At 41.4% G+C, this 24,051-nt stretch overlaps 1 protein-coding gene across 1 annotated transcript; it reads left to right on the top strand.

Moving 5' to 3' along the window:
• The first annotated feature begins 4,696 nt into the window (after positions 1 to 4,696).
• LOC114795650 (isoaspartyl peptidase/L-asparaginase) lies at positions 4,697 to 23,938 on the top strand. The gene is given in 11 exon segments (XM_074933635.1): positions 4,697 to 4,793; positions 5,249 to 5,334; positions 6,064 to 6,253; positions 8,554 to 8,790; positions 10,913 to 11,018; positions 17,879 to 17,895; positions 17,898 to 17,944; positions 17,946 to 17,975; positions 18,057 to 18,174; positions 23,086 to 23,123; positions 23,125 to 23,938. Coding segments are annotated over 11 exon segments (1,083 nt in total). The 3' UTR covers positions 23,242 to 23,938.
• The last annotated feature ends 113 nt before the right edge of the window (positions 23,939 to 24,051 follow it).

Below are 24,051 nucleotides of genomic sequence, written 5' to 3'. Positions count from 1 at the left end.
GTATGTCTGAATCGTCATTTAGATTTAACTCCGTAATCTTTTGGCCAGTGGTCCTCAATCTGATATGAGTATTTTCACTGACTTTGTTATTTTTCTGTTCCAGTTTTTTTATTTACTTATCTTTGTATTATTACTGTTTCTTGTTCAAAAATAAAAGATCAAAACCTTTTCATCTTTCATACATAAACATGCAGAGTGCAGACTGATGAAAAGTCCAGACTTGTTATGGAACATTTCGTCCCTCCCATTTCAGAGGGCTTTCTCAATTCTGGAGAGGGAGAAACGTTGTCAAGGATCCATAACAAGGCCAGTTGGGGGTAAAATAACCTTTTTTGAGATATCCGTGACCTGGATGACTGAGAAACTTCACAGATATAAAAGTCCAAACTTAATAACAGGCCATGCCCTCTTTTATTAATTGTTGTCATCTTGACTGAGGAATGAGCGTATATGAAGTTTCCCAAATTCTGACCTGCCCTCTGGATGAAATTTCACATTTTTTGTGCATCCCAAACATGTAAAAGATATGCATTGTTTGGATGGGAAGATAGTAGGTGTGGAGCAATTACAAGCCACACACAAAAGTATATCTAAAAAAAAGTCTACATTATGTAGGTACAGAACAAAAATAAATCTGAACAAATGAATAAGCTCCTGCTTATCACTCACTCACATGTGTACCTGTTCATTTATATTAAAGTACGCAACTTGACAGCTGTACAGAATGTTCTGCACAAAACCAAGGCTTTTAATTCAGTTTTCATAATTACAGTGATAAAAGTGGGGACGCTCATGCAGATCGATGTTAGACCTCAGGGTAAATGATTTATTCAATCTTGAAGGAGCACTGAAAAACAAACCCATTCGTATAAAATATGATGAAACATTCCTTACAGGATCTCACCTATCATCAATTATCCCATGTGAAAATGAATAAGTAATGTGATTTTTCTGTATTTACATTAAAAAGACAAACAATGATACAATGCTGTTATTATTAAAACAATGATTTCCTTTTTATTGGATCATAATGATTTAGGAAATGTTTTACAGCACTCTAGTGGCCAACCTAAATAATACATCCTTTAACCAGCACTGGTCAGCATGCCAGTACACTCTTGCCAATCCTAATATAATAATCATTTCCAGACAGATATAAGTGCATACAGAGGAATAAATTCGATTTTACAGTGGTGTAATGATATATCTGTGTAAATGTCATGTAAAAAGGTGTACAGTTTACAGCGTGGCAGAGAACGTTAGAATCGGCATTTAAAACACGCGTCTGCAGGGGAGAGTAAACTAACTCAAAACTTTCTGGATAGCCAGGGCCAAGACGTCTTCAAATGAAAAACTTGCATGTTAGTGGGGAGCCGGAATATGGAACGGCGTGAATGAAATATTGAAGACATGTTTGTTGACTGGAAGAGAAAACTAAATCGGTGGTCAGCTTTGGAGGTCTGTTGTTTTCTCACCAATTTCACAAAAGTGAAGATGAAGCCTGGGGCAGCTGCTGACATGCACACCAACTGATGATCGTACCTGAAATGCGGGGGCCGCTTTTTATTCCCTGGCCACATTCCCTTTGCCAATACAACAGCCATTCTGGCAGATACTTATTCAATCTCTTCTACAATTATTGACACTTGATATAGACGCAGAAAATGCAGCACGCTGCAGTAAAGAAGGTTAGTTAGATTGATATATAGCCAGAGAGATGTCTGGTTACTGGGTCTCAGCTCCATTTCGGGGTTGTTTTTGTATTGTGCTGGAGGTCTTGGTCGATGCTGAAAGGTCTGTCTGCACTTTTCAGACAGAGCGGGTTGGAGCTAAAATGCCCCGATGCTTGACAGATTCCATTATATTGTCAGTCTAGTACTGCTGGAACAAAAGCAGCCGCCTAAATTCTGCCTCGGAGTGCTTGTCCGTGTATGTTTACTCAGAACATCATCACAAATGCTGAATTTGGACACGGCCGAGAAGATCAATTGTTGTCTCGTGTGACAATAGCACTTGTCCCATTCAGAGCCCTAGTGATATTTTGGCAGGCTGCAGAGTGCCGGTTTGAATCAGCTGGCAGCTCTCTCTCATGCAGCCCTTCCAAACCATTTTGTTGGTCAGAATGCAGCACTGGTCGTTCGGCTGGGGAGCTTCAAATCTTCCAGTCTCTAAATGAATGCGTGAGAGCATCGGCCTGGCTGCCAAACGTCTAGCCAGCACACTCTTCAGCGTTAATTTGATCATCGACTGTGTCGATGGTGGACAGTTTTGAAGACCAAAACATCAGTGGAAACAACAAGCCATGGGTTATTCATATTAGCCCTTGAAGGAGGAGGAAATTTAGCCTGTTCACCAGTGGGCCAGCCGAGCTACGAATAAAAGTGCACAACCAAGCTCAACCAACCTAAAGTGTGTAATCCCATCACAATAGCAATTTCATTCCATTCTGCCCATTTAAACCCAATGCACATAAATAACCCATGCCCTTGACAATGGAGTGAGGCCAGGGAAGGGTAATTCAATCTGGCCCCCCCTGGCCTAGTATCGCAGGTCATATTCTTAAAAAGCACCCAACACGGCACCTCCGACAAGCGCGGCTAGGATTCCAGGCTTCCGTCAAGGAGGCACGCCGGCGTTCAACATGTCCGCCCGGGTCCCTCCTCAATCACACACGATGAATGCAGCGAGGGAGGACTTGAATGGATGGACACGGTCAATTCTATAGAATTAACAGCGTCGCGATGAAATGGATCTTTTTCAAGGATAACGTCACGTTTTTTTTTTTTTTTCATTTATTAAAAAATCCATTAAAACAAATTGCTTCCAGATAAACAGAATATGGGTTTGTTGACTGTGCCGGCAATTGATCCTGACATACAAATGACTCTGCGGTGCAAGCAGGTTGGGTAAACAGCTATTTATCTCAGGGCCTTTATCTATACATACATCAAAGTGTGCAAAGATAAAGCAGGTTACAGAGGGACAGGAATTTGTTCAGCACCGCAGCAGAAAGGAGCGTACATCAAACTCGGGAACAGATCCAGGACTACCGTTACACAACTCATTAGTGCAAACCACAACTAAATAAAGAACCCCAGACTGAAGCCTTAGCTCTCCCCAGTGCCTTCTTAAATGCGAAAGTACCATTAGATCAATAGCAAAATAGGCTACCAAGAGAAATCCGACTCGCTGCTCCCCATTCTCAGGACATTTGACTCTTTAAAAAATGCATTTCTTTGCACTTTTGACATCCCGTGGGGCATAGTCCTCTCCTCCATGGTGTAAACAGTGGCGTTAAGCAATTATCACCCTTTCAGGGGTAAAAGGCACGAACAGGGCCTCCATATAACCGTATCCACACAACAGTGCAAACAGTGAAAAGGCCATGCAGAGCCATAAACAAACAAACCAACAAAGCTTTACGTGCAATCCATATGTAATGCAAGGCATAAACGTTCAGGTCACGCATGTTTGTAACATGCACGAGGCTTGTTCAGAATGCTGCAGACCTTCAGATCTCTCTGGCAAAATGACCTGCTTGTTTTAGATAAAACATCTGTATTCTTGCTGGGGTTGTCCAGTTTAGCTTTTAACACAGGACGTGATTTAAGTAGTTTACATGGGTTGCACATCATAAACAAAGAATACGATTTTTGATATTAGATGGGAGGCAGATGGGCTGGGATGGATGGGATATTTCCGGTCTCTAACATGGGACTTCAATATAAGTCTCATTATCAGAAAAGCACTAAAGAGACTCTACTTACTTCGACAAATAATAAATATATGAGGTCTGTCAGGAGGGTATGTTTCTATAGATTGCGCTCACCTTCTTCTTCCTGGTCTGGTATGGAAATACAATAAAAAAAATTATTCTCAGAGCCTCCAAGATCAGCTCAGGAAAAAGGTAGAGAAGCATTTATAGCCAAACATCACACATGAAGAGATAGCTACTAGGCACTTAAAACGTGCAATATCAACATTGGAGAGCACAACTTTACTGACATACAGACTTGTGACAGATTTCACCTAGCACCAGAAGTACTGAATGCACATAAAACGCAGAATTTCTGTACATAGCCGAGTTGTTACAGGGACTTGCATCATGTATTGTGTCACACTGTACTGTAAACACATGTGCACGCCAAGACAAATCTCTATCAGCCATGTTGAAATGGTTATAATAAACTTGAACTATGTGCATGAAAGCGGAATAAGAGACTTTCATCATATTATATTTTATTATATTTTAATATAATTTCATGAGTTGCGGTTGTATTTTATTTGAATATACACCAGTCAGCATTGAACCATTTTGCTCTTTGGCTGGGGGCTTTGTCTTGTTAAGGGTCAGGGACCTACTGTATCTTTAATATATTACGAACCAAGTTTTATGTTATATGAATATGAAGCCGTTAGAAACAACAGGTACAAAATATAAACAATAGTTTATTATTATTTCTGTCTGTTTTACTGTAATTATTTTGGTAAGACAGGAGTTTAAGCCCCTTACTCAATTTGGAGGCATTCATGCCACAACGATCACGAGGTGTGCGTGGTTAAAAAAAAAGGGGGTGGAGCCTCTCCGCAAGGTGCGCAACCGGCGGGGGGCGGGGCGAGAATCGAAAGGGGAGGAGCAGGCCTCGTTTTATACACTTACCGTTCCCTTTACGGTCTTATATTCAGTATATTCGTTATGAATGTTATTATAGGTGTCGTGCAGGGGAATGAGATCGGACCCTCCATTCAGCGCAGGGGCTTCTCCGCACCGTGCCTGCTGTCAGCGGCTCTCGGTAACAAACGCAGCAGTGTTGCTCCAGCCATGTGCCCGCCTACATTCTGAAAATACCGACAATGAAAGGCTTTCTTAACGAGATTCATCAAGGAAATATGAATCGAAGTTGCCAGTGTTCGATTACTGTCAGATATTTGGTTCCTGTTATGTAACCTGTGAAAAAAGAAGCAGCAGCAGCAGCATATTTTCCACTTTGGCCTATGGCAGCATGTATCTGTGATGATGAATTAAACATATGCTAAACTGGCTGTTTTTGGATAACATTTTACACATTCATGTATTCCAGACTAGATATGTATTTATGCATGTATTCAAATATATGCTGAATGCAGCATTTTAGCCGTGCACGTTAATGAGTAAGTGGGACGCATCTTTTAATATGTTTGATATTGGCCCTTAAATGCAACTAGGCTTATGTGTGAGTGACAATAAAAAAATGTATCTGTTACTTAGTTTTAGACAAGCAAAGCTCCACACTGAAGGGATCACATACTGGAGAGAAGAGCAGTAAAATCAGAATCAGCTTTACTGGGAAGGTGGTAAACATCTCTCAACCTTTACAAGATGATATGTCATGTACATAAATACAGTAAAATACACAACAGATCTTAGTAACAGACAATGCTAAATATACACATTTTGCACACTCCTGTTATGTACATTAAGCTTAATGAAATGTTCTTGTTTTTTCCTGAAAAAAAAATGGATTTGAATAGTCAAACCCACATCTGCTGGCGTACTAGATACTGTACTAGTGTGAATTTTGTACTAGTGTGAATTGCTACTTTAAATCAGTGCATCTGTTGTCAGATCTACTAAAATAATTGAAAATGGTTTTCTAATAATGAATGAAGCTTTTAAAGTTACAGACTTGGTTTAACGAACACAGCATCATTCCACTGAAGCTCAAGACTAATTGTCCCTGATTAAGTTCCTCTCTACATGTATGCAAATATTCCATCATTATTCGACATACCAGGGTCTTTTGTAACTAAGTGAAGTGATTGTCACTATGAAACACTGCAGCACAGCACACGGTGACACAACGAAAATGTGTCCTCTGCTTTGAACCATCACCCTTGGTGAGCAGTGGGTGGCCATGACAGGCGCCCGGGGAGCAGTGTGTTCACTTCTCACAATTTAGGTCTTGTGAAAAAAACCTGTTCATTTTCAGAAACGTTGAACTGACACCTACAGAAAGTTTGGCCACTTTGCTCTTTTTGAACAATGCTATAAATTAGTGTGTGAGGCCCTCTGCACAGCCCTAGGAATTTAAAAATGAAACCGTCGTGCACAACGGCGCGTGGGCTATCCCAGATGAGGTGTCCAAGGTGAGTTTAGATGGGGTGAAAGCTGCAGCTCGGGCAGGGTTCTCGACTATGAGGAAGGGAGGAGGAGCACTGGATGCTGTGGAGGCGGCGGTGAGAGCCCTGGAGGACGACCCGGTATTTGATGCAGGTAAACATCATTACATCCTGTCACCTCCAGCCGCAGAGGCCTGCCGCAGTCTTCACCGACTCTGTATTAACTCCTACGTGGAACCAAATAGTTTTTCTAACCTCTTGAACTCTTCCATCACATACCTTTATTCCATGTAGTAATCTAATATAAAAGAGGAGCTGTCTCTGGGGCTCATCCCTGGAGTTTGTGTGGTTAATGTGTCAAAAATAATCTTGCAATGCTGCTCACAACAACTCATTTTAAGATTTTTTGATAATTATGACTAATGAAGGGATGCATTTCCATGTTTTGTCTGGTAAGTATTTCGTATTTCATTACACATCTCATTTTAACAGCAGCTTCCAGGTAATTTTCTGGTTTCCAAAGACCAACAAATGCAAAGCAAGGCCTTGGAGGCCAGAGCCTCCATCACATCTCTGGTGGTTATCTTCCATAATAGGGGGAATGGCTGAAGTGTAGGAACAAATAAGAACTTCATCAGGGGATCATTTTCTACACTGAAGTAGCCAGGAGCCAAAACTGATCAATAAATGAGTAAACGAATCCTACCTTTAAAGAAAATTGAGTGGACTGCAGATGTCTTTGGAGCTGTTACTGAGACTGGATGTTAAAAAGCAATTTTGCCGTTTGATTTAGGAAAATATTTTTCTATTAATACACACGCACAGAATTTAAATTGATCAGCCACAATATTAAAACCACCTGGTCATGCAACCAAAACTGTTCAAACCCATTAAGGCCTGGAGACCTCTGAAGGTATGCTGTTGTATCTGGAACCAGCAGGTCCTTTAAGTCCTGTACGCTGGGAAGAAGGGCTTTCCAGCACTTCCAAAAGATGCTTGTTCAGATCGAGATATGAGTCAACTGTGAACTCAAGGTCATGCTCCTCAGATAATTTCAGAATTTTTTTTTTGCAGTGATTCATGGTGCATTTTCCTGCTGAAAGAGGCCAGTGTTCTCATGGAATGATGTCACCATGAAGTGGTGTGTGCAGTCATGTTAATGCGGTCGGTAGGATTTACATATATAAAACAAGATAATAGCTAAAACAAGAATTGATGTTTGCATGTGTAAGTTATTGACATAATTCCTCCAGAATTAAGATGTATTAAAAGTGAGAGCTGTCAAGCATCAGGCTCCTGCCATGTTAAACTCTGATGATAAAATAATCATTAAAGATTGTATTCTGGTTAACAGAAATCATTACACACCAACCAAAAGGTAGTTATTTTCTCTTCTTCAAGAGACAGAAGTACCTATCAGTTCTTACACACTAGCACACAACCATGTACTCGCCATGTACTTACCTGTACTTACACTTACCATGTAACGCAAATGGTCTATGTAATCTATCATTCTGAATATGAATCACTGTTACATCCCCACATGTGGCCCTTCTTCATGTTCCTTGTCCCTTTGTCCCAGTGTCTTGTCAGTATTGATGCAAGTAGAATGCATTTGCTTTGTCAAAGTCAGAACCTTCCCAATGCCAAATTCTCAATTTCTTTCCTATTTCCCTGCTGAACTTAGAACATCCTCCTGGTCCTCAAATCCAAATTGAGGATCTGAAGGCTTGTGGCCCCAGCTATTCCCAACCGCAACAATCTTTCATATGGAAATAATCCCACAGTATTTGTACTATCCTCTAAAAACAATGCAAAGTGTCAGGATGCACTCTGCTTGTTATATTGTCCTTTTTTCGGTGAACGGTGACATGGTTCCTTTGCACAAACAAGGCAAGAGAAATCCATAGTGAGAGTGAAGTTGTCTCTCATGTACTAGCCATTGTGTTGTCTGCGGCTCACAGACTTCTCTTGCATTTTTGTTCTGTCTGTTGACTGTGTCTGGGTCAGGATTTTAACAACAAGTGGCACGCAGCGCAGTGCAATTTTCATGGAAAGCTGATTAGGGAGCAGACCATGCTGGTTGGCTGCTCAGAGACTGCTGCCACTGATGGATGATGATACAAACCATGGACAGTTGTACTCTTGCAATGCAGCTGTTCTTTCGGTCTGTGTTTCCTTTACAATTGGGCAGCATAAGTCCTTTCAAGCTGAGTCACATGACACTTTAACAGCACACCAGTGAACAGCTGAACAACCTTCATGCACTGCCTGAGAACCAAAGGTTAATTTCATATTTGATAGGTCAGTGTCTATAACTGCGATGCTCCATTTCATGAGATGTCAGAGAGATGTTCAGTGGACATATTGAGTTGAACTGAGTGAGACAGGCCACAGGAAGTTGTGATGCATTAACATAAACATCTGTTACTTGCACGCATTATTCTTATTAAGGTCGCGGAGCCATGCTGAATACCAATGGAGAAGTTGAGCTGGATGCATTTATTATGGACGGGAGCACTCTGGCCACTGGAGCAGTTGCTGCATTGAGGAACATCGCGAACCCTGTCACACTCGCCAGAGCAGTCATGGAAAAAGTGATTTTTCTTCTCCTTTTTATTTGTTCTTGTTTATCTATTTCCAGCTCCCTGCTGAAACTGTATTTCCACAGCCTTGGTGGAAACACTGTGTGTCCCTGCTGTTCTGTTGTGCATATTGATTGCTACACTGAATTTCATTCAAATTAGCCCCCATTAATACGAAAGAATAAAAGGTGGCAAAAGATCATTGGGCATTTTAAATTCTACATAATTCTACGTATTAAAATATTAGTAGCAGAAAATGTATTGCCTTATGAACCTGTAATATGGATTCATGGCAATAATATTTACCAGCCACAACAAAAAGGACAGGGTGTTATGCCATGTGCAGAAGTGGGTAGACACAGGCGCATGCAGGTGTACCCAAAACCAGGGTTTTTTAATAAGGCAACTCAAAAAAGGTATGATGGCCAGAACAGAATACATTCAAAGAGAAACACAAGCAGCATAACGCAAATTTTAATAGGATTAGATATATCGCCTTCTTCATTTGCATTAAGGTGTGGAGAGGGACCCCACCTCTCCACTAATAATTGTAGTAAAAAAACTAACCTTGTTTTGCCGCTGTTTGGGCTGTTGTTGAACGTCCCACTCACCACACCCTTGAACCGGTTTAGTTTTGAAGAACAGGCCTGAGAACAAAAACTGCGTTTCGACATACTTGCTTTGACACATGTCCATTACCCCATGTATTTGGACTTATATTGCGACTGAAGCAGGCCTTCACCCATCAGTAACTCCACCTCTGTTTGTCCGTGTGGGCTGAGAGTGACTGACGTCTGAAAGGGCAGGCTAGCCGCTTCACTGAGCTTTTCTTTCCCACATTTTTAGGCACAGGACTGGAATGGGGATCAATTAAACGTGAGAGGTGCATACTTTTGCCTTGCAACCTCTGTAAACTTCAATGCCAACAAAGGCCTCTTGAGTTATTATCTGAAAATGGATGGGCAGCAAGGTAAAGTTGAAAGCTTATTATAAAACCCCGACAGCCCATTGAAATACCATAATTAATCATTAATTAGCCTGTCCGGAAAGGATGTCTTTCCTCATTACTTGTAGCAGGATACAAATGTTTCTGCTTTTAATCCAAGACGTAGGACAACGGATCACCAGGTCGTTATTATGTTACGATTCGTGTCGTATCATTCGCTTGTCCATTAATTAAAGCCATTTCTGAAAAATGTTTCCCATCAAGCACTTTGCTGTGAGTATGAGTGTTTTCCCATAATCCTGAAGGCGAGGTACAACAGGAACCTTTGGCATCGGAGCTGGCCCGGAACGGTAGTTCATTTGTCACTGCAAGCACAGCGCGGAAACAATGAGGCCGAAATGCCAGATAAAATGTATTGTCTCAGGCACCTGTCTTGACTGCCCCGAAAGACCTTGGTCTTACTTTGGACTGGCACAGCTGTCTAGCAGCTTGATATTAAAAATTCATTAATCTTAGATCAATGCTGCAGTCGAGCCTCATCGACCTACTGCACTTCCGTGTCATCTCCGTTTGACAGAGAAAAATGACATTAATAACCACTTTATGTTATATTTATCAATTGGCAGAGAAGTCGGCGTTCACATTTCTGCATCGCAAGCCGTACGCAAAACAGCGCTCATGGCGGAGAAATTTCAATGTATGTCCCTGTTGGCTGCTGCTCTTCATTTAACCCGAACCATTATGAGCTGCGAATTGGTTTAAATGTCCAGTTCACGACCTGCGTTCCTTATCGCTCCTATAATGAAATATGCTGGCCGGCGGTGAAGGCGTGGGTTCATGAATAAATTTGCCGCGTCCCCGGCGTGTGGCTCTGCAACTCGTTTTCTTGACCTGCGGTAATTGGGTTGCTCAGTGTTTACAGGTTTCGCACGAACTCCCGAGAAGCACTGACCAGCGCTGGTGTCCGCAGAGCTGTTTATTATCCTGCTTTTTGGAACAAGGTCGGCCTGAAGCTATTCACCGTGGTGGCTTCAGCCACAGCAGGAAGACAGGGTGAATGCGCTTAACAGCCAGGTCAAGGTGATGCTCAGACAAGATGCCCGCAAAGACATGAATGGCTGTGAATCCGCATTATGAATAATTCTGCCTGTGGCTAGAAAAGAGTCCTTATTTACTAGCGGCTATGGCGTGTATTTGAATATATTGTCCATCCTACTGTTCATTTTTCCTTTTTCACCCTGTGAACACAGACTGTCCATCACGCCGTGCCCATGTCCGTCAGTATGGGCACGGGCCCATCACGCCCTTGTAACAGAGGAAGAGCGGAAAGAGTGGGAGAAATACAAGTCATATGTCGTTGGAGTGAATGAACTCTTCAGCAAGCAGTGGTGAGGAATTTTTTCACTGGAAGCAGTGAAAAGTCTGTAAATCTGAGTACTGATAAGGTTGCTACTATTAAATGCTGAAGAAATGATGAAATAAGGCATACATAAGAGTTTTCGAATGTTCCTTCCCTCCATTAGACTGAAGGGCTTCTCTCTCCCTATCCTAAAGTGTGTAGTGATTGTCACATGTGATACATAGCAGCACAGCACACAGTGAATTTTGTCGTCTGCATTTAACCCATCACCCTGAGTGAGCAGTAGGCAGCCATGACAGGCACCCGGGGAGCAGTGTGTGGGGACGGTGCTTTGCTCAGTGGCACCTCAGTGGCACCTTGACGGATCGGGATTCGAACCAGCCACCTTCTGATTATGGGGCCGCTTCCTTAACCGCTAGGCCACCACTGCTTGTGGTCTCCTGCTCATGGTAAACACACTTACAAGCTATGAGGGACCACAAGTCAATTGTCCAAAGCAGCGATTAACATTAAGTAAGCATAAGTAAGGGTACAAACACTATTTTTTAGAACTTATTTAATCAGACAGACAGAAATATTTTGTAAAATTCTGTTATTTCAAATTAATAAAAAATAAAAATGAATAATCTAAAAATAAAGCACTAGAAACAGAATCTAACAAGTCTCACTTGTACAGTAGGTAAAGTATGTATGTTTGAACAGTGCAAACTACTTCAAGTGACGAGAAATACTGTATACTGTATATTCACTTGCCCTTTACCGCCCGCTCAGCAGATAGAAAATAGCATTGGAACAAGGCAGCTTGTGTCCATACAAGAAGTCGCACTTTACCGTGAACTGTTAAAAGGTGACTGTTCTTCACTCAGTGGAGCCTTACTGTCAGTTTCACGATTCTTGCAGTGAAGCTGTGAGCGTTTAGCAGGGAACAGGAGCCGCGCATGAACGAAAAGCCTCTGGCAGGCTGCGGAACCTGGGTTGACTTTGAGTGACAGCTTGTTGATGTGAGGAAAGGCGTGCAATAGATCCATGCCTCCCATGGATGGACATGAAAGGTAACTCTCCAGGCCGCCTGCTTGGGGTTTTTCTGACTCCATGGATCCAAAGAAGTCACCATTGTCAGAGAGGCTGCTGTTTGCGTGTGGTCAGGTGACTGAGTCATGTGGCACAGTCACTCTGGCATTTCTCTGGCAATTATAAAGGATGTCTAAAGTGTACAATAAAAAAAAACAAAAAAAAACGACCAAGTCAAGTGTTGCCCAATATTTTCACAAATCTAAGTAAAAAGTATGGTGCAATAAAACTCACCTGAATGTAATGGGGTAAATGTAACTTGTTACTACCAGCCCCTGCGTAGGAGTGCATGTTCCAATGAGAAAGGGACAACACTGCCTTGGTGTCATGAGCCGTGAAGTGTGGATGAGGCTTTAAACAAATAGACGTCATTTCCAAATATCATGATTTAGCTGTTATAAGCTGAATATAAAAAGTTTACACACCCCGGCTAAAACGCCAGGCTTTGTGATTATAAAATTAGACCACCTTAAATGTGACCTATAGCCTGTTCAATTCAACTGAAAAAACATGTGACTCTTCGGCACTAATACATGTACCATTACACGTACATTTTCAACGTAAAGGTCTCTTTTCTCTGCTCTAGTGGCATAAATTCTTTTTTTTTTTTGGGACATGGCTTAAATGATTTGTCCTTGACTTCTCAACCGGTTTATGCAGTTGTGCAAAAAACAAACAAGCTGTGCATGCATCAGAATGAGGCAGCAGCTGGCAGCGAGAATTTACTACACCAGGATTCTGCCAATAGTACGCCAATTACACAAATCCTGTTTTTTATAAAGTTTGCTGCTTTAGTGTTTGTGGTTTGGAAGTTTCAAAGGCTTTTAATGACAATTACATCAAGTTTATGCAAAGAGTCAATATTTGCAGGCGCTTTTTTTTAAAGATCCGGACAACTGATGGCAACACATTCCTTCAAATGTAGTGCTTGTTTGTTTGTCAGAATTTGTGGGGTTTTGTTTGAGAATTGACTACAAGTCCTCAATTGGATTAAGGTCAGGGGGGTTTCCTGGCCATGGACCCTAAATTTCAGTGTTTTGTTCCCCGACCCACTTAGTTATCACTTTGGAATTATGGCACAATGCTCCATGCTGGAAAAGGCATCGTTCTTCATCAAAATGATCTTGGATGGTTGGGAGAAGTTGCTGTCGGAGGAGGTTTTGGTACCATTCCTTATTCATGGCTGTGTTCTTAGTTAAAATTGTGAGTGAGCCCACACCCTTGGATGAGAAGCAGCCCCACACACGAATGGTCTCAGGATGCTTTACTGTCGGCACGAGACAGGACTGATGGTAACGTCACCTTTTCTTCTCCAGACATCCTTTTTCCAGAGGAGATTTCTCTCCTTGAAGTTTTTGTTGATCTGATAAATGGTTGATTTAATCTTGGTATCAGCAATATCCCTGTGTGTGTGAAGCCAGGGAAACTGGCTTTTTTGTGTCATTACAGAAACTCTCTGCCGTGAAATCAAAAACGCTGAATACTCAGTTGAATTGTGCAGGTTATATGTAACATTAAAGCTGACCTATAATGAAAAAAGTATTGTGGACTTAATTTACATAACAAAACAGGGATGTCTACACTTTTTGTATCCTCTGTAGTAGCTGAGTGGGTAAGATATTCTGCTACAAACCAGAAAAGGCTTCACCCTGAGTGTCTCCAGGGGGACTGTCCCTGTAACTACTGATTGTAAATCACTCTGGATAAGGCCGTCTGATAAATGCTGGAAATGTAAAGAAATTTAGATATAGGGCCAGTACAGTAACTTATATGATTCATCAAGAAGTTAGACCATGGTATATTGTTCTGTTTAGAGCTGGGGCTTACAACGAGTACAGTATCGACATTTGAACTTCATCTGACTTATGGTAAAAGCATCATCCCCAAGACCGAGACATCTCATTAACTTCATTGGCTCGTAGATTGTGACTGTGTGACACTACATTTAAATGGCTCTGGGACAATGTCTCTTCTGAAACCTATGGCAGCTCATGGGGTCTCATTCTATGACTGTCATTGGATGACAGCTTCTGGACAAATGATTATGGTAAATCAAGTGGGAAGCCCTCAGACCCTCCATCCTCACACAGAAAAGGCCCTCATTGTCAAGCCGAACAGCAGAGGCACTCAGGCCATCGCGGGAAGTAACCTCAGCCTCTCTGTGGGAGGCAGTAAAAATAGGCCACTGGAGGTGCTAAGTGACAGTTGGCTGGATCGCACGCTTCCTCCTCCTCGGTTGCTTGGGTTCGTTCCTGGACGCGCCCAAGAGGTTAATCCGAAGCGCAGCCTCTCTCTGTTTCAATACTGAGCTCCTGGAAATTAGCTACCCTTTCCTTTCATTCAACACACAATTAATCTGCGACCTTCGGCCCAGTATGACCGACCCTGGCAGCCTCGGCATGGATAACATTGGTATGGGTGACGGCACACGGCGTGGCTTCCTGATGGATGACCAATTAAACAGCTCTTGAGTCATTTCAAACTACAGCGTTAATTAGCTGTGGGCCACAAGTGCCGTCAGGCCGGTCTCCAGGAGGAAATGGTGTCAATCAGATTTGCCTTAGCAGCTCCCCCTGAAATGATCCCGTCCTCAATTAAGGCAGCATCCAGGCGCCAGGAAATCACTTTATTATTTTAATTAATATTCGGGTGGGTGCTAATTATTCTGTTGTCATTGCTCGACAAGGTCGTACTGACTTTCGCTTTCATTTAAAACTGATTCAAATAATGTAAAAATAATGGCTTGTGTGTGATATTTTATTGTGATGATTTTGTTGCCCTTGGAATTTGCATGTCAATTTAGAAATTAAGGTTAATGCATTTCCTTAATTTATTATTAAGCACTGAATTGCAGATAATGCAGATTGCGTCTTCTGCTGTTGTTACCTGCTCCATTAAGCCGTTTATTCCTATTTAAAGGGCCAAAAATCTGAATTCCGTTGCGGTTTTGAAATACAGTCCATGTCTTAAATTTTGTTTTCACCTAAGCTGACGGGCCGAATCCAGCCATCACTTGTGATTTAATAGAGCAATCAACTGCCTGTCAAAGATGATTGATGTCCCCCTTCACAAACCTGACAAGGACTTCTCTCACCAACTGCTGCTGACAGACATTCTCAGTGAGGGGTTGTAGTCACATCAGAAACACCACAACCTCATTTACCATGAGGCCTTCTACCCTATATTCAGATGGATTTCCATATTTGTATAGCTGTATAATACAAACGTAGTCCAATTTTTCTGGGGACAACCATTTAAGGCATTTGGCAGATCAGTTCAGTCACCTTCAGCATTCACAGAGAAGCTATAATTAAGCAATCAACAGTTATTCAATTATCAATCATCAGAGTCTGAAAAGCCTAACATTTAAACATCTGAATTTGGCATATTAGGTTTTTCTTCAAGTTATTCTGATGTAGCTTGAAGTTTTCAGTAATGTGGTGTTTTTTATAAATTTTCAAAAAGTTTTAACTGGATTTTCCATTATGTTTACAGCATTTAGAATGCTCAATTACCCAAAGTGAGTGAGAGTTTTAAGGACAATTTCCCTGGAGCAACTTGGGGTTAAGTGTTTTGCTCAGCGACACAAAGGTAAGAAGAGTTGGTTGTGTGGTTCATAGTTGAGTGTCTTCCCTATTAGGCTACACATCAGTCTATACTTCTTCACTTCTCATATCATAAATATGAGAAGTGAAAGTGAAGTGATTGTCATTGTGAAACACTGCCGCACAGCATTCAGTGACACAACGAAATGTGTCCTCTGCTTTTAACCATCGCCCTTGGTGAGCAGTGGACAGTGACAGGCGCCTGGGGAGCAGTGTGTGGGGATCGGGATTCAAACCGGCAACCTTCTCATTACAGGGCCACTTCCATAACCGCAAGGCCACCATTGCCCACTGGAAGTTGCATGATTTCCACGGGGACATCTTGTGAGATTTACATCACTGTGGTGGTAGTAGCCTAGTGGGTAACACACTCGCCTATGAACCAGAAGACCCAGGTTCAAATCCCACTTACTACCATTGTGTCCCTGAGCAAGACACTTAACCCTAAGTTGCTCCAGGCGGGACTGTCCCTGTAACTACTGAAGTCAGCAATGTTTAGTGGCTGTAAAGTCGCTCTGGATAAGGGCGCCTGATAAATGCTGTAAGTGTACATCAGTGATCGCATTTCTACTAATTGTTAGTATGGAGATTTGTGATGTCTTCAGCTGCTGGGTTTGCTGAACTGCTTCACTTCTTTGGAGTTCAGGAAAAATAGACAAATAGACCAATAAGACAATTTTTTTCCACTCATGTTTTGTCTTGTTTTCCTTTTTTTTCCCCTGAAGCCCCCTGCCTGTGTCCAAAATAAGCCAATCCCCCCAACCCAAATTCCTTTCCGCATACACACTTATATACACTATAATAAAATGATTAATTACAAACTTTTATTTAGTAAAAATGGCAGAGTATATAGAGTCTATATTAGATCTGTAATCGTCCCTAAAAGGCTAGGCCCAACCCAACAGAGCCTGAGTCTGACAGAATTCAGCCCGAGCCTGACCTGAGCCGACTGTTATGCAGTGTGGTGCATTTAAATAAATGACAGTCACACAGTCAGTGTTTTTTACTGCACCATGATCCTGTGAGCTCTTGTAATGTTCAGCTTTTTAAAAGCCTGGCTTTCTTTGTGCTACAAGCGCTAGCTTAAGAGGGAAAAGGAAATTGCGGCTGTAAAATATAATCGCCAGCTTCTTGCCGCTTCTCACCCCGTCAGCAACCATTTTTGCATCGCTCTCACAATTGTAAAATTTGTAACTTTTTTCTCTCTTTTTTTTCAATTTGTACAGTATAAAAAATAGGAGAAACATATAAAAAAAAAAAAAAGTGAAGTGACATGTGACATGTGTCACATGTGATACACAGCAGCACAGCACACGATGCACACAGTGAAATTTGTCCTCTGCATTTAACCCATCACCCTGAGTGAGCAATGGGCAGCCATGACAAGCGCCCGGGGAGCAGTGTGTGGGGACGGTGCTTTGCTCAGTGGCACCTCAGTGGCACCTTGGCGGATCGGGAATCGAACCTGCAACCTTCTGATTACAGGACCGTTTCCTTAACCACTAGGCCACCACTGCCCCTGTCTGTAGTAATTCTATATAATGAAGCGTAGCCAACATATGGTGCAGTAACCCAGGAGTGTCCTTGAGGTATCCACTCTGAGCAGAGCTCGGCCTGCTGTTACTGGCCAGCGCACTTTAGTAAATCCAGACATGATGGCCACATTCGCCTGGTGGCATTTGCAGACTGATCTGAAGTTGGCCTAACACACACTAATAACGCACTATTTACTAGGTGTCGTACAGGGTTTTCTGTTTTGTGTTTTACTCACATGGCTTAAAAGTAAGATGTAAGGGTGGCTTTGTTTGCAGGGTGTTAGTAGCCTGATGTGTAAGACACTCACCTATGAATCAGAAAACTGCAAATTCATGTCCACTTACAATGTCTGTGAAGATTCTCAGTCATCCAGGTGAATTTGTATGAACGTTGAGTCGTGGCAGATGGACTTTCTGTCTTTAATGTAGAGACTTTTCATTCTGCATCCACAGAACTTTGTCAATCTGACTTATTACTGTCAAACGTCAGTAGTAAGTAAAAAAAATTGTGTCCCTGAGAAGAACACTGAGTGTCTCCCTAAGTGTCTCCAGGGGGACTGTTTCTGTAACTACTGATTGTAAGTCGCTCTGGATAAGGGTGTCTGATAAATGCTGTTAATGTAAATGTACAAATCATTTTCTAAAACTTACTACTAAGCCAATCATGCTTATTTCAGCAACCATGACCCCGTTGGGCAGTGGCATTGGACTCTTTTGGCAACGTTGCTTGTGCAACGTCTACTGGGGGGGATCAGAAACAAAATGCTGGGCAGAGTTATTATGCATAATATATTATTATGCAATATATTAATTTTATAATAATCTTTTGAGCGCCTCATTGATCGATTTGTTTAGTCCCAATGATCAGGGGGTTATGCTGACAGTCACACTGGGGCGGTATCCTGCACTGGCCATGGAGAATCGATTTTAAAAGTCACATTAGCCAGACTGATTCTCTTTCACATTGAACAAGGTACTTTTTCACAAGTTTTCATGTATGCCCTTCTTAATATTTCTTTATAAAGGCCTTTGTTAATACTAACAAACTAGAACAAGAAAAAAACTAAAACAAAAGTTCTAGACTAGAACAGCTAGACTTCCTCTATGTCACCCCTATAAATATCATGGGCATCTCTAGGTTCTCATCAGACATACCTGCACCTCATTTCCCTGTGGACTCACCTTGCCTGACCTGAACATATCTGTGATTTTCCCAGATTGTGTTAGTTATTGGTCCCATTGTGGCTTCATTGCTTTGACCAGTTTCTTGTTTTGGTCATTAAACTCATTACTTCTACATTCAAGAAGAGAAGCTCTGAAGTTCTTTCAAATTCATTAATAGAACTGCAAAGATAAAAAGGGATAAAACATGCGGTCAAAATATTGTGTGTGTCTGACATTGGAAAGATTTGCCAGTTGGTCTACTGAGACTTTTACCTCAACAGCGTATGTTTCTTAATAGAGAGGACAGTTATTTCCGAACAAAAATGTTCCACTCAGGAGGCCTAGTGTCTCCACAAGCCTACACAATGTGACAGACCCTGGAGTAAATCTGTGGTACCTGGGATAGTGCCAAGAGTCATAGAAACACTTTCAACTATATTGAAAGGAGTGAACAGTCTCCCCACCCGGCCCTAAACCCCAGTCACCAGGGGACCAAGCATGTGACTCGACTCAACAGTCATGACAGCCCGTGCCCTTCATACCCACAGGTGTCCCCTGTGCATCTTTTGACCGCCCTTCTCGTATCCCAGGATCCACCCCTCTCTTATTAGCTGTTGTGTAAGTCAGATCACATGCTAACCCATTGTGATGGTTCAGCTACTTAGTCTAACTTAGTAAAACTGTGTTTTTTGTAATGCAGATCTGAAGCCAATTGAAACTCATGCCCATGTTTAGTAACAGAAGCTGTTAGCATTCAAGGGAAACAATGTGTTTACCACTCAAGACCATTGGATTGTTTCAGGAATGTCAAATTAGCTGTGTCCGCATGTCTTATTTGGTAGTGGATGTCTGGTCCTGAGGTGATTTTAACAAAGATCTCTTTTTACCTGAACACAGAGGAGACAGGATCTTGAGCTTTTAGAGAAAATTTGCTTACCAACAATAGGTATGGAGGAACTGAAATTTTTGCAGTCAAATACCTATTTTCAACAATTAATGTGTTTTAATGAGGTGTATGTAGGTTTGTCTGTAGATGCATGAGGAATATTTGGTGTATGCATGAGGTTTGTACGTAGATGTGTGAGGAATATATGGTGTATGTGTGAGGTTTGTATGTAGATGTGTGAGGAATATATGGTGCATGTGTGAGGTTTGTATGTAGAGGTGTGAGGAATATATGGTGTATGTGTGAGGTTTGTATGTAGATGTGTGAGGAATATATGGTGCATGTGTGAGGTTTGTACGTAGATGTGTGAGGAATATATGGTGTATGTGTGAGGTTTGTATGTAGATGTGTGAGGAATATATGGTGCATGTGTGAGGTTTGTATGTAGAGGTGTGAGGAATATATGGTGTATGTGTGAGGTTTGTATGTAGATGTGTGAGGAATATATGGTGCATGTGTGAGGTTTGTATGTAGAGGTGTGAGGAATATATGGTGCATGTGTGAGGTTTGTATGTAGAGGTGTGAGGAATATATGGTGTATGTGTGAGGTTTGTATGTAGACACGTGAGGAATATATGGTGTACGCTTGAGGTTTGGATGTAGATACATGAGGAATATATGGTGTACGTGTGAGGTTTGGATGTAGACACGTGAGGAATATATGGTGTACGCGTGATGTTTGTATGTAGATGCATGAGGAATATATGGTGTATGCGTGAGGTTTGTATGTAGATACATGAGGAATATATGGTGTATGCGTGAGGTTTGTATGTAGATACATGAGGAATAAATGGTGTATGCGTGAGGTTTGTATGTAGATGCGTGAGGAATATATGGTGCAAGTGTGAGGTTTGTATGTAGAGGTGTGAGGAATATATGGTGTACGCATGAGGTTTGGATGTAGATGCGTGAGGAATATACTGTGTGTGTGTGTGTGTGTGTGTGTGTGTGTATGTGAGGTTTGGCTGTAGACGCGTGAGGAATATATGGTGTATGCGTGAGGTTTGGCTGTAGACGCGTGAGGAATATATGGTGTATGTGTGAGGTTTGGATGTAGACGCGTGAGGAATATATGGTGTATGTGTGAGGTTTGGATGTAGACACGTGAGGAATATATGGTGTATGTGTGAGGGTTGTATGTAGATACATGAGGAATATATGGTGTATGCGTGAGGTTTGTATGTAGATGAGTGAGGAATATATGGTGTATGTGTGAGGTTTGTATGTAGATGTGTGAGGAATATATGGTGTATGTGTGAGGTTTGTATGTAGACGCGTGAGGAATATATGGTGTGTGGTGAGGTTTGTATGTAGATGAGTGAGGAATATATGGTGTATGTGTGAGGTTTGTATGTAGCTACATGAGGAATATATGGTGTGTGTGTGAGGTTTGTATGTAGACGTGTGAGGAATATATGGTGTATGCGTGAGGTTTGGATGTAGACGCGTGAGGAATATATGGTGTATGTGTGAGGTTTGTATGTAGACGTGTGAGGAATATATGGTGTATGTGTGAGGTTTGTATGTAGATGAGTGAGGAATATATGGTGCATGTGTGAGGTTTGTACGTAGATGTGTGAGGAATATATGGTGTATGCGTGAGGTTTGTATGTAGATGTGTGAGGAATATATGGTGTATGTGTGAGGTTTGTACATAGATGTGTGAGGAATATATGGTGTATGTGTGAGGTTTGTATGTAGATGTGTGAGGAATATATGGTGCATGTGTGAGGTTTGTATGTAGAGGTGTGAGGAATATATGGTGTATGTGTGAGGTTTGTATGTAGATGTGTGAGGAATATATGGTGCATGTGTGAGGTTTGTATGTAGAGGTGTGAGGAATATATGGTGCATGTGTGAGGTTTGTATGTAGAGGTGTGAGGAATATATGGTGTATGTGTGAGGTTTGTATGTAGACACGTGAGGAATATATGGTGTACGCTTGAGGTTTGGATGTAGATACATGAGGAATATATGGTGTATGTGTGAGGTTTGGATGTAGACACGTGAGGAATATATGGTGTATGTGTGAGGTTTGGATGTAGACACGTGAGGAATATATGGTGTACGCGTGATGTTTGTATGTAGATGCATGAGGAATATATGGTGTACGCGTGAGGTTTGGATGTAGATACATGAGGAATATATGGTGTACGTGTGAGGTTTGGATGTAGACACGTGAGGAATATATGGTGTATGTGTGAGGTTTGTATGTAGATGAGTGAGGAATATATGGTGTATGCGTGAGGTTTGTATGTAGATACATGAGGAATATATGGTGTATGCGTGAGGTTTGTATGTAGATACATGAGGAATATATGGTGTATGCGTGAGGTTTGTATGTAGATGCGTGAGGAATATATGGTGCAAGTGTGAGGTTTGGATGTAGACACGTGAGGAATATATGGTGTATGTGTGAGGTTTGGATGTAGACACGTGAGGAATATATGGTGTATGTGTGAGGGTTGTATGTAGATACATGAGGAATATATGGTGTATGCGTGAGGTTTGTATGTAGATGAGTGAGGAATATATGGTGTATGTGTGAGGTTTGTATGTAGACGTGTGAGGAATATATGGTGTATGTGTGAGGTTTGTATGTAGACGCGTGAGGAATATATGGTGTGTGGTGAGGTTTGTATGTAGATGAGTGAGGAATATATGGTGTATGTGTGAGGTTTGTATGTAGCTACATGAGGAATATATGGTGTGTGTGTGAGGTTTGTATGTAGACGTGTGAGGAATATATGGTGTATGTGTGAGGTTTTTATGTAGATGAGTGAGGAATATATGGTGTATGTGTGAGGTTTGTATGTAGAGGTGTGAGGAATATATGGTGTATGTGTGAGGGTTGTATGGAGTCAAAGGACGCTGGCTATCTTCTGCGCTGATTAGCTAGTTGTGTTTGATGGATATAGACTGAGACTATTTAATCAGGAAAGTGAATGACACAAACTTGTTTTATTGTTGCTACAGCCAAAGTAGCATCTCGACAGGATGTATCGACACTTTTGTGTTTCATTATTAAACTTGAAACCTGTGTCAAACAGTCTGAAAAAGTCAACTGGCTACAGTCACCTTATCACAGTTAGGGTTTTCAATAAATAGGTTTTGAATTGCAAAAGTCTGGCTATATATTTATTTATTAATTTTGAGCTGTCAGCCATACACTGACAAACATCAGCTTTAGCTTGTTGGTGAATAAAATTAATGCAAATGGTGAGAGCCGCTGACATGGCCATTGCCAATCATTTTAATTGGTGTGCGAGAGGGAAGGGCGACTGTGCAAACCGCAGCCGTCGTCGGGACAATAATGAGGCACGGCATTCTGACGGGTCAGCAGGTCCATTGTTTGCTCTGAAATGCTTTGGTAATGACTGGGGAAAATGGTAAAAACAGGTTCCCTGTGTCTGGGTCCAGGTTTACATTTATTATCTTGTTACATTTGTGGCGTGCAGGATCCGCTTTGCTCTGACTTTGACTGAGGAGCTGATTTTACTGGCCGCATTGCAGGACCGAAAAGTTTTTCTTCTTGTTATTCCTTCTTGCTCAACATAGGCCATCATCAATCTTTCAGGTAGTCTCTTTTTTACCAGGATGGGCAATTACATTTACTCTGCATTTACTAAAACATTTTATGTCATGTCAAGCAAGGCTTGTGTTACTTCCATGCTATGTTCAGGTGCTAAAATAGATTATATATTATCAATATTACACAAAAAGCAGGGTGTGATGAAGTTGTCTTGTCCTTTTATAGGTAAATCAGCCTCTGAGTCCATGGTGCAGGAGGGGCAATTGTGGTATGCCCTTCCAGCGGAATGGGCAGCTAAATTCACCACACAGAGAATGGCCTGGGCGTTCATGGACGGAACAGTTTTGCGCTATGGTATGAATCCACAGGAAGAATTTGAAGACACAATGAATTACTAGACATTTCCCCCCAATGTGTTGTCTTTAGTTTGGGCTTTTGCATAACACATATTTTCAAAAACAATTGAAAAAAACACATTCTGTGTCATGGTGCACATTGAAATAGAACTGAATGTGGACATGCCAAGGCTAATCAATGCACCTAATGGCAAATTGAAATAGAAGATGAACAGGTATGGAAACTATTGTAATGGAACGTTTTACAGTCAGTGAATGCAGCAGTGATTATGGCATTTCATATTCTTAAAAAAATACCATGATGCTCTTTTAAAAACAAACTGAGACCATGTACAGGGTGTCTTTGCATATCTGAAGAAAACAAAAAGGGCACAAATTTGTTCAACTTTTATACTGAAAAACTGAAAATTACAAGATTGAAACATTTAAATTGTTACAGACCAGCAGTGGTTGGTTATGGGGTTTGTTTTGTTGTGAATAAAAGAGTATTTGATGCAATCTCCATCTAATAAAGTAGTGTAATAAGCAGAAACTTAAAGAAACGTATTTGCAGTAATTGCTCTTGAACAGAATAGCCAAATATACAGTGGGTATGGAAAGCATTCAGGCCACCTTAATTTTTTCAGTCTTTGTCATATTGCAGCCATTTGCTAAAACCATTTAAGTTCATTTTCCCCTCATTAATGTACACACAGCACCCCATATTGACAGAAAAACACAGAATTGTTGACATTTTTTTGCAGACTTATTAACAAAGAAAAACTGAAATATCACATGGTCCTAAGTATTCAGACCCTTTGCTCTGACACTTATATAACTCAGGTGCTGTTCATTTCTATTGATCATCCTTCT

The sequence above is a fragment of the Denticeps clupeoides genome, chromosome 8 (genome assembly GCF_900700375.1).
Source record: "Denticeps clupeoides chromosome 8, fDenClu1.1, whole genome shotgun sequence".
Taxonomy (NCBI): Eukaryota; Metazoa; Chordata; class Actinopteri; order Clupeiformes; family Denticipitidae; genus Denticeps; species Denticeps clupeoides.
Note: the sequence above shows the minus strand (reverse complement) of the source record. Positions and strands in the feature narration are given on the sequence as shown.